General features: G+C 43.4%; 1 protein-coding gene across 1 annotated transcript in view; it reads left to right on the forward strand.

Moving 5' to 3' along the window:
* The window catches only part of crybg2 (crystallin beta-gamma domain containing 2), a 102,247-nt gene that overhangs the window by 25,240 nt on the left and 60,544 nt on the right, over window positions 1-16,463 (forward strand). The window contains exons 2-4 of the mRNA XM_042011453.1: window positions 1,582-1,675; window positions 4,349-4,495; window positions 9,739-11,753. Coding sequence (XP_041867387.1) covers window positions 1,582-1,675; window positions 4,349-4,495; window positions 9,739-11,753 — 2,256 coding nt within the window. The remainder of the gene's footprint in view (window positions 1-1,581; window positions 1,676-4,348; window positions 4,496-9,738; window positions 11,754-16,463) is intronic.

A 16,463-nucleotide genomic window follows, 5' to 3' on the forward strand; every position in this document is an offset into this window, starting at 1 on the left:
GACTACAAAAAAAAAAAAAAAAAATTAATTCACTGCACTAGCACTACATGACAGCACCTAGGTCCAGCTGGACTCAAAAGTGGTCTGACACTTAATTATGACGTCCCATCTTGTTTGAATTCATGCTTGTGTTGTTCTTGCTCTCAAATGTAAGTCGCTTTGGATAAAAGCGTCTGCTAAATGACTGTAGAATAGAATAGAATAGAACCCGTAGGGAATCAGTAACTGACAGGAGAGCAGGTTCAGTAGAGCGACCTTGCCTATATCCAGACTGATATGGATCTAACAGGTTGTTGTCTTGGAGGAACTGTGAGACCTGACTGAAGACGGCACGCTCTAGTAGTTTAGCCATGAATGTAAGCAGTGAGACCGGCCGGTAGTTTCAACCTGGGCTGGGTTGAGTGTGGGTTTCTTCAGCAGCAGGGAACCCGAGCTTGCTTGAAGGCAGAAGGAAAGACACCGGATTTAAGAGAGGAGTTGATAATATGGGTTACTGCAGGTTTGATTGTAGGTAAAATGCTCTGCAGGATGTCAGAGGGAACAGGATCAAGAGGACAGGTCGTGGGTTTTGAGTTGACTAGAGGTTTAGAGACTTGGTCCTCATTTAGAGAGCGGAAGGAGCAGAGTGAGGCACCAGTAGCTGGTTTGGTAAGGCTGAGTTGGTCAGGCTCAGTGAATTGGTTACTGATGGTAGCGACCTTTTCAGTGAAGTAGGAAGCAAACATTTCTGCAGTCAGCACAGTGGGAGGCTGAGCAGGTGGTGGAGACAGAAGAGAGTTAAACATCATGAACATGTCGTGTGTTGGGAGCATTGCGGATCTTGTTCTGATAAAAGGTTTTCTTGGCTGCCTTTAGGCTGGATGTGAAAGTTTCAGGTTTTTGCTGCTACTCAGACAAGTCAGTGTGCTCTTTTGATTTGCTCCACTTTCTTTCTGCAGCCCTGAGTCCGGCTCTGTGCTCCCTTAGAACCTCTGTGAGCCATGGACTGGGAGAGTTTTGTCTGTTTGGTTTTGACACCAGAGGACAGAGTTTGTCCAGAGAGGAGGCGAGAGAGGAGCAGAGTGTTTCTGTAGCCTCATTAACAGACAGTAAGGAGAAGTCTGAGTGTGAAGGGAGGGTGGAGTAAACCTCATCAGACAGCTGTGTAGGTCTGAAGGAGCTCAGGTTTCATCTCTTTCTTCAGACTGTGGTTCTTCAGAACCTGATTCTGTACATCTGGTTTGTCAGACTCTGGTTCTTCAGACACTCGTTTTTTGGACCCTGGTTCTGTACATATGGTTCTTCAGACTCTGGTTCTTCAGACCCTGGTTTTGTACATCTGGTTCTAGGGTTGGGTGATATGGCCTAAAAATAAATATTTTTAACCAAATCCGATTTCCGATTTTAATCGATTCTTTTTCTTTTCTTTTACAATGAGAAAAAGATGAAAAATGTTCCATTTAAATAAATTTGTCCTGATAGATTTTAGTCCACCACAGGAGGTTCTCTAGTGTTTCAGCAGGTCTCTGCTGTGAGATGCTAATGGATACAGCGGGTGAAGGTTCTCCACATTTCTACAAGCTAAAGTTCTGTTTCCTTCAGATCTGCTGAGTCCAGAAACCCTGAAGAGGATGAAGAATCTGACGTCACTGTGAAGAAGTCGTCTTCTTTCTTCAGAATTAAGTCCAGAGCAAAGGTCAGTGACCCTGAGACCTTCCAGAAAAACCTGAAAGGTCTAGTCAGTCCTGATAGATCCACTCGATCCTGATAGATGTAGTCACTTCTGATAAATCAAGTTTGTCTTCCAAGATCTTGTCTCTCCTGAAATCTCCTGTTGATCTTGAAAAATCCCATTGGTCCTAACAGAACCATAACAGAGTTTTGAGGTTCTGTCAGGATCCATAGGCTGGTGATTCTTGTTCATGCTGGGATGAGGTTCTCCCTTCGGGCTGGGTCTGGCTGAAGAGTAGGTGTTCTGGTCTCTGTAAACAAGATGAGGTAACCCAGGAACCTACCTGGAACCCAGAAGCAACCAACCAGGATTGTACAAGGACAGCTCCGCTCCATCCTAATGAGTTCTGATAGATCTAGTCGGTTGTGAAAGATCCACATGAGGTAAAGATTCATGTTGGACCAAAACTTTTTATTTTATTTAAAGCTGGGCAGGTTAATACGTTATTATCGCGCATTAACACAGTTCTTTTTCCAGACCTCTTGCTACTGGCTCTGAACCAGAGGAACTTCATGCAGAGGCTGCATCCAGGCCTCTTCCTCCATGTCTGGTCCTGCTGCAGCAGCTTTATTAACACGAAGGGACGTTTTCTGTCTGGAGCTTAAGAAAGAAGAAAAAGAACCAATATTTCTCTCTGTCCATCTAAACCCATGCAGATGGTAGAAATTTGTGATTTTGGATGGGAAACTGCTTCCAGAAGACGATGAGAGACGCAGTTTTGTTTGTTTTTTTTTTAACTAAATGTGGGTGGATAGAAGTTTTGAGGCCAGACAGCCCGCTCCATCCTTCCCTCACTGCTGAGCAAGACCCTGAGATATGTGAACTCCTCCACTTGGGGCAGGACCTCATTGCCGACCCGGAGAAAACACTTCACCCTTTTCCGGCCGAGGACCATGGTCTCATCCCAGCTGCTTCACACTCGGCTACGAATCGCTCCAGTGAGAGCTGAAGATCACGGCCCGATGAAGCCAACAGAACCACATCACCCGCAAAGAGCAGAGACCCAATCCTGAGGCCACCGAACCGGATCCCCTCAACACCTCGGCTGCGCCTAGAAAATTCTGTCCATAAACGTTATGAACAGAATCGGAGACAAAGGGCAGGCTTGGCGGAATCCAACTGTCACTGGAAACGACTGATTTACTGCTGGCAATGCGGACCAAGCTCTGGCACCGGTCGTAAAGGGACCGGTCAGCTCGTACAAGGGGGTCCAGCACTCCATACTCCCGAAACCGGGATTAAAAGACAATGAACCGGAATTAAAGGACGATGAACTGGGATTAAGACACCGAACCGGGGTTAAAACGATCCTGCCGGTCTTCTCGTTGGCTGGTGTTCTTGGCTGTATCCACATCTATTTTTTTCTGAAAGGCTGAAGCTTTCTCTGACATGACCAACATGTCTGAGCAGGAAACTTCTTCAGGGGGAATTTTGTGGCCTCTCCTGCATTAAATCATCCCCACCCACCCCACCCTTCTTCAACGGTCGCTCCATCTAGGTGTTGTTACCTGAAACCCTCCGGCTCTTTCAGCTTAATTATGAGCCATTACACTTTCAAACATTCTCAGGCAGCGCGCCCACAAAGCCGGCGTTAAAGTGGTGGTAATGACAGACGTAAACCTCGTCTATGTGTTCAACCTGAAACCTGCTGACTGGATTTCAGTCAGACCAACAGCTGTTGTCCTTTGGATGGTTTTCATCCTGGAATGTTTTGGTGCATCCAGACACTTGTGCTCTCATCCCCATATGATGACGCTCCCTCCTCCAAGCTCCACACGCAGAACATTCAGTGTTCAGACGTGTCTGCAGAGACTTTCCTTTGTTTCCAGTTCAGTCTCACTAACACAAAGTCCTCAACTTGTTTTTTAAGCGATAAAGGAGGTGAAATAAACCACCAGAAGATGGCGCCAGTGCTCTGCCGAGCAGCACTGTGGATGCTTCTGGAAAGGACTTCCTAAAACACTACTATGAATGTTTTCCAGTTTTAAACTCCAGCCGGTGGTGGTCATATCACTCATCAGAATATGAAACATGATCTGAAGGATTTGGAGGAACATGCATCCACTTTGTGACCATATTTGGTTCTTCTGATTTAGTCTCAAAGGTCGTTGGACTCACCAGGACAATTAAACTAGCCTGAAAGGTGATGATGCTCCGTCTGCTGGAGGTCAGACCAACTCCAGGTGATGCTGTAGCATTTAGTCGTGAGAAGTTAAACTCAGGTCGGGTCTGGTCCAGACAAAGACTTTGTAGATTGAACGTGAATCACCACACAGGCTGAAGTTTTATGATCCAGTCTTCCAGAACTGTTTCCAGAACCTTTGAGATGGAGCAACAGAAGTCTGGAGAAGTCCCAGAACGACCCTGCTAGTCAGGTTGAACATTAGCAGGTCAGAAACATGATGCTTCCGTCTCCTCTGGACCAAAAGTGGATGGGAAAACAGTTTGGCTGGTTCTGAAACTGGCTTCGTCAGTCCTCCGCATGTCTGAAGATGGAGTAGCTCCACCCTAACCACAGAAACAATCTCAGTTATCTATCACACACTTATTGATCCATTACTAGTAACCATCTACAGATTCTCTTGTCTCTTGTCCGTCCTCTTCCTGGCGTTGTCTCACTCCTCGTCTTCCTTTCAGGACAAACACATCAGCTTCTCTGAGTTGGACCTCAGGAAACCTAGAAGGTTCCCCATGGTCTCCATCACCCTGAGAAAGAAGAAGAAAAATGAGGAGAACATTTGGAGCAGTGCATCCAGCCTTCATAGCTCCGCCCATCAAGATGAGGTAAGACGACTGTCCTCCAGGGTCATCTGACACTGCAGAGGTTGGGCAATGTATGAAGACATTTCTACCATCATGATTTTCATTACACAGCAGGATGTAGATGCAAACTAAACTTTTTGAAATCAGATGAGCAGAATTTCTAAAACCTGAAGCTTCACTGAAAAACTGGAAGGATGGTTTCTTTTATTCTGTATTCTTTCCTTTATACTGAAGTATGAGAACATATTTTTAAATCTTTGCTGTCATGTTTTTTAACCCGTAAACATCCATCAAATCTCCCCAAGCTCCACTTCCTCCATCAGGAGCGGTGGTGTGTAGCTCTGTGGGGTAAACTGTGGAGGATAACTACCCTTTAGGTGATCTATCAAGGTTTTCCAGGCATTTCTATCCCATCCAGAAGATTTACAATCCAGCCACTAAATATTTATTCAGAGACTATCTGGTAAATCCGCAATGATCCATTATAGGAGTGAGACAACAAGATAGAAAGTCATAATTAAATGGTAGACAGCAGTCTGACTACCACTTAATGATGACGTCCCACCTTGTTTAAATCTTTCTTGTGTTGTTCTTCCTCTCAAATGTAAGTCACTTTGGATAAAGGTGTCTGCTAAATGACTGTAGAATAGAATAGAATCTGATCTGTGTGTTATTTCTGCAAAGTTCTGTTAGTAATAAATTCTGCTTTCTTCCACTAGTCGGCCTTTATGCTGCTAAATCTATTCATACATTTATTTTACATCATTTTAGCCTCATAATCTGACAGCTGCTACAGACTGGTTTATACTGGGATTAAAAGCTGCTACAGACTGGTTTATACTGGGATTAAAAGCTGCTACGGACTGGTTTATACTGGGATTAAAAGCTGCTACAGACTGGTTTATACTGGGATTAAAAGCTGCTACAGACTGGTTTATACTGGGATTAAAAGCTGCTACAGACTGGTTTATACTGGGATTAAAAGCTGCTACAGACTGGTTTATACTGGGATTAAAAGCTGCTACAGACGGGTTTATACTGGGATTAAAAGCCGTTACAGACTGGTTTATACTGGGATTAAAAGCCGTTACAGACTGGTTTATACTGGGATTAAAAGCTGCTACAGACTGGTTTATACTGGGATTAAAAGCCGCTACAGACGGGTTTATACTGGGATTAAAAGCTGCTACAGACTGGTTTATACTGGGATTAAAAGCCGCTACAGACTGGTTTATACTGGGATTAAAAGCTGCCACAGACTGGTTTATACTGGGATTAAAAGCTGCTACAGACAGGTTTATACTGGGATTAAAAGCCGCTACAGACTGGTTTATACTGGGATTAAAAGCCGCTACAGACTGGTTTATACTGGGATTAAAAGCTGCCACAGACTGGTTTATACTGGGATTAAAAGCTGCTACAGACTGGTTTATACTGGGATTAAAAGCCACTACAGACTGGTTTATACTGGGATTAAAAGCTGCTACAGACTGGTTTATACTGGGATTAAAAGCTGCTACAGACTGGTTTATACTGGGATTAAAAGCTGTTACAGACTGGTTTATACTGGGATTTAAAGCTGCTACAGACTGGTTTATACTGGGATTAAAAACTGCTACAGACTGGTTTATACTGGGATTAAAAGCTGCTACAGACTGGTTTATACTGGGATTAAAAGCTTCTACAGACTGGTTTATACTGGGATTAAAAGCTGCTACAGACTGGTTTATACTGGGATTAAAAGCTGCTACAGACTGGTTTATCCTGGGATTAAAAGCTGCTACAGACTGGTTTATACTGGGATTAAAAGCTGCTACAGACTGGTTTATACTGGGATTAAAAGCCGCTACAGACTGGTTTATACTGGGATTACAAGCTGTTACAGACTGGTTTATACTGGGATTTAAAGCTGCTACAGACTGGTTTATACTGGGATTAAAAACTGCTACAGACTGGTTTATACTGGGATTAAAAGCTGCTACAGACTGGTTTATACTGGGATTAAAAGCTTCTACAGACTGGTTTATACTGGGATTAAAAGCTGCTACAGACTGGTTTATACTGGGATTAAAAGCTGCTACAGACTGGTTTATCCTGGGATTAAAAGCTGCTACAGACTAGTTTATACTAGGATTAAAAGCTGCTACAGACTGGTTTATACTGGGATTAAAAGCTGCTACAGACTGGTTTATACTGAGATTAAAAGCTTCTACAGACTGGTTTATACTGGGATTACAAGCTGCTACAGACTGGTTTATACTGGGATTAAAAGCTGTTACAGACTGGTTTATACTGGGATTACAAACTGCTACAGACTGGTTTATACTGGGATTAAAAGCTGTTACAGACTGGTTTATACTGGGGGTAAAAGATGCTACAGACTGGTTTATACTGGGATTAAAAGATGCTACAGACTGGCTTATACTGGGATTAAAAGCTGTTACAGACTGGTTTATACTGGGATTAAAAGCTTCTACAGACTGGTTTATACTGGGATTAAACGCTGTTACAGACTGGTTTATGCTGGGATTAAAAGCTCCTACAGACTGGTTTATACTGGGATTAAAAGGTTTTAACAACTGGTTTATACTGGGATTAAGAGCTGGTACAGACTGTTTTATACTGAGATTTAAAGCTGCTACAGACTGGTTTATCCTGGGATTAAAAGCTGCTACAGACTAGTTTATACTAGGATTAAAAGCTGCTACAGACTGGTTTATACTGGGATTAAAAGCTGCTACAGACTGGTTTATACTGAGATTAAAAGCTTCTACAGACTGGTTTATACTGGGATTACAAGCTGCTACAGACTGGTTTATACTGGGATTAAAAGCTGTTACAGACTGGTTTATACTGGGATTACAAACTGCTACAGACTGGTTTATACTGGGATTAAAAGCTGTTACAGACTGGTTTATACTGGGGGTAAAAGATGCTACAGACTGGTTTATACTGGGATTAAAAGATGCTACAGACTGGCTTATACTGGGATTAAAAGCTGTTACAGACTGGTTTATACTGGGATTAAAAGCTTCTACAGACTGGTTTATACTGGGATTAAACGCTGTTACAGACTGGTTTATGCTGGGATTAAAAGCTCCTACAGACTGGTTTATACTGGGATTAAAAGGTTTTAACAACTGGTTTATACTGGGATTAAGAGCTGGTACAGACTGTTTTATACTGAGATTTAAAGCTGCTACAGACTGGTTTATACTGGGATTAAAAGCTGTTAACGACTGGTTTACGCTGGGATTAAAAACTGTTACAGACTGGTTTATCCTGGGTTTAAATGCTGCTACAGACTGGTTTATACTGGGATTAAAAGCTGCTAAACACTGGTTTATACTGGGATTAAAAGCTGTTAACGACTGGTTCAAACTGGGATTAAAAGCTGTTACAGACTGGTTTATACTGGGGGTAAAAGATGCTACAGACTGGTTTATACTGGGATTAAAAGCTGTTACAGACTGGTTTATACTGGGATTAAAAGCTTCTACAGACTGGTTTATACTGGGATTAAAAGCTGTTACAGACTGGTTTATACTGGGATTAAAAGATGCTACAGACTGGTTTATACTAGGATTAAAAGCTGTTACAGACTGGTTTATACTGGGATTAAAAGCTGCTACAGACTGGTTTATACTGGCATTAAAAGCTGTTACAGACTGGTTTATATTGGGATTAAAAGCTTCTACAGACTGGTTTATACTGCGATTAAAAGCTGCTACAGACTGGTATATACTGGGATCTAAAGCTGATACAGACTGGTTTATACTGGGATTAAAAGCTGCTACAGACTGGTTTATACTGGGATTAAAAGCTGCTACAGACTGGTTTATACTGGGATTAAAAGCTGCAACAGACTGGTTTATACCGGGATCAAAAGCTGTTACAGACTGGTTTATATTGGGATTAAAAGCTGATATAGACTGGTTTATACTGGGATTAAAAGCTGCAACAGACTGGTTTATACTGGGATTAAAAGCTGCAACAGACTGGTTTATACTGGGATTAAAAGCTGATATAGACTGGTTTATACTGGGATTAAAAGCTGCTACAGACTGGTTTATACTGGTATTAAAAGCTGCTACAGACTGGTTTATACTGGGATTAAAAGCTGCTACAGACTGGTTTATACTGGGATTAAAAGCTGTTACAGACTGGTTTATACTGGGATTAAAAGCTGCTACAGACTGGTTTATACTGGGATTAAAAGCTGTTACAGACTGGTTTATACTGGGATTAAAAGATGCTACAGACGGGTTTATACTGGGATTAAAAGATGCTACAGACTGGTTTATACTGGGATTAAAAGCTGTTACAGACTGGTTTATACTGGGATTCAAAGCTGCTACAGACTGGTTTATACTGGGATTAAAAGCTGTTACAGACTGGTTTATACTGGGATTAAAAGCTGTTACAGACTGGTTTATACTGGGATTAAAAGCTGCTACAGACTGGTTTGTACTGGGATTAAAAGGTGTTAACGACTGGTTCATACTGGGATTAAAAGCTGCTACAGACTGGTTCGTACTGGGATTAAAATTTGTTACAGACTGGTTAATACTGGGTTTAAAAGCTGTTACAGACTGGTTTATACTGGGATTAAAAGCTGTTACAGACTGGTTTATACTGGGATTAAAAGCTGCTACAGACTGGTTTATACTGAGATTAAAAGCTGCCACAGACTGGTTTATACTGGGGTTAAAGCATCAGGTTCTGCTGACTGGTTCTTGTCAGAGTAAAATCAGGTTTTAAGGGTTAAACTGTGACACCGCCTTGAAGCTGCTCAACATGGTGTGATAATTATAATAGTTGTGTTAATGAGTCTGCATTCCATTTACAGGAGGTTTTGAAATGGAATGCAGCCTTTCTTCATACTTTAAATATTTTATTCTTTTCCATCATTTTTATAGTATTGATCCATGTCATCAGATTTTTTATATATTTTTTTTACTCTTTAAACTGAAGTTCAACCTGAGAGCTCAGCTGTGTTTTTACGAATAAACAGCAACAGGCAGTAAAACCAGTAAAGTATTAAGAAAATTTAAGAATTCAGCCAGAAACTAAAATGAAAGGTCAGTGGATTTTCAGCGATTAAATAATCTTTTTACCTCAGTTCTAGTTCTAAATATCCGTTTAGCAGGGGGGTGTTTTAGTCCAGGAGGTCTTCAAAAACCCATCCAGTTTTGACACCGCCGGGTTCACACCACATCCAGGTTCTTTCCAGTAAAAAAAAGGTTCTTCTCATTTCCTCACAGAGTCCAGTTCACCTCGGCCAGGTGGATCTGGATCAGATCAGATCCAAGAGGCAGCTCAGTTTCTCTCAACCAGAACTCGACACCAGCGAGACCTTCAACATCCCGTCTCCACCTCTTGTGGCCACGAACCAATCAGGATCAGTTTTTCCCCTCTCGTACCCTACTCCAGGTCCAACCAACACCCAACCAGAACCCGAAGGACCTCTGAGGGCACCGATTGCTACCATCGCCGAGCTGCAGCTGGACCAGTCCAGTTCTTCTGAAGATCTCTCCCTTCAGCACAAGTCCTTCGGTCCACAAACACCCAGAACCCAAACCAGCCAAAAACCGGACCAGTTCCACCCATCTGGTCCACAAACACTCAGAACCCAAACCAGCCAGAAACCGGACCAGTTCCACCCCTCTGGTCCACAAACACCCATGACCCAAACCAGCCAGAAACCGGACCAGTTCCACCCATCTGGTCCACAAACACTCAGAACTCAAACCAGCCAGAAACCGGACCAGTCCAACTCCTTGGATCTCAGAGCAGCAGTAGTCCAAATCATTTGCCATGACAACAGCATCCTCCAGCTTCCCCAGGACTCACCAGGGAACACTCACAGTGATCAGAACCAGCAGAACCGACCCAGTAGTCAGGAAATCTCATCTGTCAGAGATGAGCAGAACCAACAGAACCGGCTGCGGAACCAAGACGTGGTTTATGGATTTATGTATGAGTCACTTTTCCCACAGAACTTCCTCTCTGAGATCACGTCTTCGGTCTTAACCTGCCCACCTGATGCAACCGGAGCAGAACCGGCTCCATCCAGAACCCTCCAGTTTCTGGTTCCACCCAGTGCGGCAGTCTATGCTCCTTCTTCCTCCTGCAGCGACGGAACCAAACGATTCTCAGCTGCAGCTCAGCTTCACAGAAACCTGGAGATCCACAGCCACGGCTTTCCAGACTCAGAGCTGAAATCTGGTCTTGTTCAGGATGACATGGAGTCTGGGAGCCTTCCTGCTCCTCCCGTCTCCAGGACGTCCCGGGGGACAGACGCTCAAGTTACCATCTCCCAACACAGAGAAGTCCTCAACAAACAGCTGCTCACAGACTCGTCTCCGGCTGAAAGGAAGTCCGCTCCCACTTTTCCTGACATTCCCACTCAGATGGACGGCAGCGACAGACCTTCGAGTCCACCGTACCTGAGTGTTGGATCCGGTGACAGCAGCGCCTTGGAGGATTACTACAGCGCTCAGGAGGACAATGCAGAGGACAGCAGGGACGAGGACATGTTCATGTGGGATGGAGGGAAAGAGACGGAGCTGCAGAAACAGGACCCGGAGAAAAGGTGGAGCCGGAGGGAGGAAAGAGGGACGGAGGAAGGGACTGTCAACGAGGAGCAACAAGCAGGAGGTCAAAGGTCAGAGAATCAGCTGCAGGTTCATGTTGGCAGAGCAGAGGAAGAGGAGCAGGAGGAAGATGAGGGGAAGAAAGATGAGCTTCCGGCTCCACCGGTTCAGCCGGTGAGTAGGCTGATGGAATGTGACTCTGCTCCACCCTCCATTGAGTTACAGGTGAAGGGGGAGGGGTTCGAGGGAAACCAGACCCCACAACCGAGAGACCTCTGTGAGGAGAGGAATCAGAACCTGCAGGCCAGATTTCTGACTGCCGGAGACGTCCGGAGTCCAGGAGATAAATGGACCAGAACCATTGGACAGGAAGCTGTCGCCATGGCAACGTTAGGAGAGGAAGAGGAGCAGCTGTCACTCACTGAGGAGGAAGAAACCACCAGGAAAATATCAACAGAGTCAGTCATAGAGAGAGGAAATCCCTCAGTCAGTGAATGCATCATGACTCGAAGTCGTGAGGAGGCGGGCAGAAATCCCACAGTCAGTGAATGGAGCAGTCCTGAGGGGGCGGGGCCAGTCGGTGACAGATGCTCTGGGAAGAAACTTCAGGGACCAGATCAGCCGACAGTCCTGGACGCAGAAACAGCTGACGGAGCGGAGGAACCAGCTCACCTGGATCACAGGTGAGTCCCAGCTGCTCTCTGAGCTCAGACAGAACCAGGTTCACCTGAAACCGTTTGCCAGCTGTGGGATGGAGCTCCGACAGGTTTGTGTTTTACTGCAGGCCCTGAAGGGGTCTCGTCTGCAGACTGAAAACATGTAAACAAGAAACCGAACAAATAACCCACCTGCTGCAGGTGTGTATGAGGTGTGTGAGTGAGGTGTGTGTGTATGGGGTGTGTGTGTGGGGTGTGTGGGTGTGTATGTGTGGTGTGTTTGAAGTGTGTGTGGTGTGTGTGTGTATGGGATGTGTGTGGAGTGTGTGTGTGTGTAGTGTATTTAAGTGTTGTGTGTGTGTGTGTGTGTGGTGTGTGTGTGGAGTGTGTGTGTGTGTGTGTCTGGTGTATTTTAGTGTTTTGTGTGTGTGTGTGTGTGTGGGGTGTGTGCGTGAGGTGTGTGTATGTGTGTGTGTGTGGTGTATGTAGGTGTTGTGTGTGTAAGTGTGAGGTGTGTATGTGTGTGTGTGTGAGGTGTGTGGTGTGTGTGTGTGGTGTATTTAGGTGCTTTGTGTGTGTGTGTGTGGTGTATTTAGGTGTTGTGTGTGTGTGGGAGGTGTGGATGTGTGTGTGTGTGAGGTGCGTGATGTGTGTGTGTGTGGTGTATTTAGATGTTGTGTGTGTGGTGTATTTAGGTGTTTTGAGGGGTGTGTGTGTGTGTGAGGTGTGTGTGTGTGTGTGTGAGATGTGTGGTGTATTTGTGTGTGGTGTATTTAGGTGTTGTGTGTGTGTGGGAGGTGTAGATGTGTGTGTGTGTGAGGTGCGTGATGTGTGTGTGTGTGGTGTATTTAGATGTTGTGTGTGTGGTGTATTTAGGTGTTTTGAGGGGTGTGTGTGTGTGTGAGGTGTGTGTGTGTGTGTGTGAGATGTGTGGTGTATTTGTGTGTGGTGTATTTAGGTGTTGTGTGTGTGTGGTGTGTGTGTGAGGTGTGTGGTGTGTGTGTGTGGGTGTACTTACCCCAAAATTGGGGACATTTTCCAGAATACACACCAGTAGACTGGGGACGGCTTTTCAATTGGGGACAAAATTCACCGTCCCCATTTGGTTTTCATTATAATCATGTTCTACAGGCTCTAACATGCATTTCTGTCTAAAAATGGCTGCAGTCCCCCAAAATGACTTTTTTCAGTTTTAGTGTGTGAGTGTGTGAGCTGCCCCCCACCCCCCCCCTCAATCTGTGTATAATTCTGCCCCTAGTGGATGTGTATGGAACTACGTCATTATGTCCCCGATTTCCCTATAAACAATCTGATAAAAGTGTGTCACTTTTCCTTGTGGAATATAACTTATCTGTTGGAATAGAATAGAATAGAAAGCTTTATTGTTTATCAGTATAGGCTGGAAGACTAGCTATGAGTAAAAAATAGAGAGAGCAAGTGTATAGAGGAAAGGTACAGAGAGAGAAGAAGTTACCACCTGATGTTTTGCTACACCTGGCATGGGCAACCTATACCACAAAGGGCCGGTGTGGCTGCAGGTTTTTGTTCCAATCAGCCAAGAGTACACAGTTTGACCAATCAGCTGTCTGAAGACTGACATCAGTTGCTTGAATCAGTCAAGTCTGGTGTGCTACACGCAGCGTCCTCCCTGCTTTTACTTTTACCTGAATAAAATGAGTAAAGTAAGTCACGGCTGCTTCTTTGAACGATACCACAGAGAGGTGGGCAGGCACAGAGCTGATTGGCAAAAGGAAAAAAAAGACAAGTGTCCAGGGGTCCATTTCATGAAGGAGGTTCAACAAACTCTGAGTATGTATGTTAACTCTGAGTTGAAAAACCCTGAGATTAAAAACTCTGAGTTTCCTGTTTGAACACAGCTGATTAGCTTTAGTTCTGTCGACTCTGAGTATGTTCACTCAAGCCATCATCAATCGAGCCCCGATTCCATGAATCACCATGGCAACAGACGCTGAAACAAAGAGGCTCCACCTACTTTTCTCTTAAAATGCCGTCAAATAGTGAGTTTGAACTACAGGTTTACAGCTGAGATACAAAAAAGTCAAACAGCTGCAGGATGAGGACAGAAAGGTGAGGAGTAGGAGGTGGGAGCACATTTCTGTTCCACACAGAGCAGAGCTTTATTATTTAATTACTCTGAATAATACTAGGCTACGTACACGTGAAAACTGGTAAAACATTGAACTTAAAATGTATTTTCATACAGATATATATAAAACGAAATATATAATTAAAAATAACATTATGGTAGTACTTCATTTTAATAACATTTGACATACTAAAGTAGCTGAATATCACCAATAAATGCCCTCACATCCTTTATTATAGTGTGTGGTTATAAAATGGATCCTATCTATTATTGGATCAATATGAAAAACGAATGGAATAAAATGTTTGTTTTTTTTTTGTTCCTGTAAGAAATAAAGAACAAATGCAGTGTGAATAATTTGTAGTTCATTTATTTGACTGCTCTTATACATAGACCGTATGGTGTAATATAATGAAGAGTCATCATAATCTCAATTTAAAAATCTGGTCTGTCTCAAACCGTCCGCGACATAAATGTCCCTGTGAAGTGATTCAGCCTCCTGTTGTCTGATCCTCGATAAAAGAACAGACAGCTGATCATTATTAAATCAGACAGTGAGTCCGAAACATGTCTGATAAGAACTGATAGAATTGTTGCGCACTTGGACAAAGAAATTTACTCCCAAGCGTGCGTGTGAAAAACATCCTTATTCTTTTATTTCTGCAACACAGAAACACAGGCACATGAACATGTGGCTGCACACTGCAGACTACTGGGGCTTACTGAATACACATCCACATTTTAACCTAATCATCACATTCACACAACAATATTATATACACTCACACAACCATAGTACTCTGGCAGGCCACAGTGATTACAACCCAGTTTTTCTGGTGAGCTACTAGCCGGGTAAAGCACTGTCAAGTTCAACATTCAGCATTTTAACTTGCAAACTTTCACATAAACGTCATAAATGTGTTCTTTTAAGTCTGACACTTTTAGCAAACCTATGAAACACCTGTAATTCTACCCTTTTCCTGTTTTCCCATTGCTTTAGCTTACCTGCAACACAGAAACACAAGCACATGAACATGTGGCTGCACACTGCAGACTACTGGGCTTACTGAATGACACTCCCCCGTTTTTCAGCCTCAAGGACCCCTAAGCTGCCCAAGGTGCCTATGTGAAATTGCTCACTATTTTAATTTACCTCCCAGAAAACTACTGCTATTACTTTGAGTATACACATTGTCTACTAGATCTAAGTAAATATAATCAAATTTAACATACCCAGAAGATGAACAATTTAACAAAAACACATTTTTAGAACAAAGAGGGGGAAGTGAATGCTAAATGCTCACAGTCCACAGTCCACCACTCATCTCAATATGCCCAACATGCCTGTGGGGCCCCCACAGAATGAATGAGGAAGTGAAGCAGCGTGTCTGCTCTGGAAAGGGGATGAGTCACAGACAAACTCGGGGTTTCTCAATAAAACCTTCTCCCGACCAGGTTATGTTCACAGACTAAGTTACCGCGGTAACAGACTCCGAGTATGAGTAACCTCACTTTATAAAATAGGCTCAGCTTACTCCTTAACTTACCCCTATCTCGGGGTTAACTTACCGCCCTTATTGAAAAGGATAACTCAGGGTTTAACTCATTTCAGGCTTACACAGGGTTTCCACATAACCTGCTTCATGAAACGGGCCCCAGGACATTAAGGCCATAACCATGATTCCCAGACCATGACAGCTGTGCATGAGGGATACAACAGATGAAGTAGATGTGATAAGTAAACGTAAACAGGTTAAGAGCATCATACCATGTGCATAGTCCAGATGGGACTCTCTTTCATCTGTTCTCTCCTGTTTGTGGGCTGGGAAAGGAGCTTTTAGTCCAGCTTACATTTGTGGTAGCAGGTGATATGCAATACCACAGCACATATCATACTGGGGACTACTGAGGTCTTGTGATATGAGGATTTGATATTGTTACATCCCTACATAAGTCATCACAAAAGCTCATCACTTCTCATTCCAAGTTCATTTAATCTAAGGTCTATATGATAAGCTCTGTTTTGACTTTAAGCTTGTAGGTTTGATTCCCATGCTGACAGAAATGGCACCCCCAGCAGTGGCCCCTATGGTACTCTCAAAGCCATTCCTTCCTTTAGTCACATACATTACAAAAGATATCACATAACAGTATTGTCCCTTACTTCCAGATGTGCACTTGAGAGAGGCAGACTCCAGCCTGCCTGTTATGAGCCAATTTCCAGATCCATATTCAAAATCATACAATTAAACATTAACATAATTATTAGTACTGGGCAACGATTAAAATTTTTAATCGTGATTAATCGCATTGTTACGTGCAAAATGTCTCTTTCCTTTAAAAAAAGGCCTACAGCTATATAAAGAAAATGCAGTAAGCTTTGGTTTACAAACACAACATCAGGGGTCTACAACCTGCAACTCTGGAGCTGTAAGTGTCTCTCTGGACCTTCCACAATGCTTCTAAGTACGTGGCTAAAATATTTTTTTAAATCTTTCTTTCTTGTCATTAGGTTGGAAACCATGGACTTTTTTTCCTTTCTTTTACATCATTTTCCACAAATATCTACATTCCTTGGCAGAAAGTCTGTCTATCCTCTTTTTTTTAAATAAAGGTTTTATGTTTTTCTT

The sequence above is a fragment of the Melanotaenia boesemani genome, chromosome 17 (assembly GCF_017639745.1).
Source record: "Melanotaenia boesemani isolate fMelBoe1 chromosome 17, fMelBoe1.pri, whole genome shotgun sequence".
Taxonomy (NCBI): Eukaryota; Metazoa; Chordata; class Actinopteri; order Atheriniformes; family Melanotaeniidae; genus Melanotaenia; species Melanotaenia boesemani.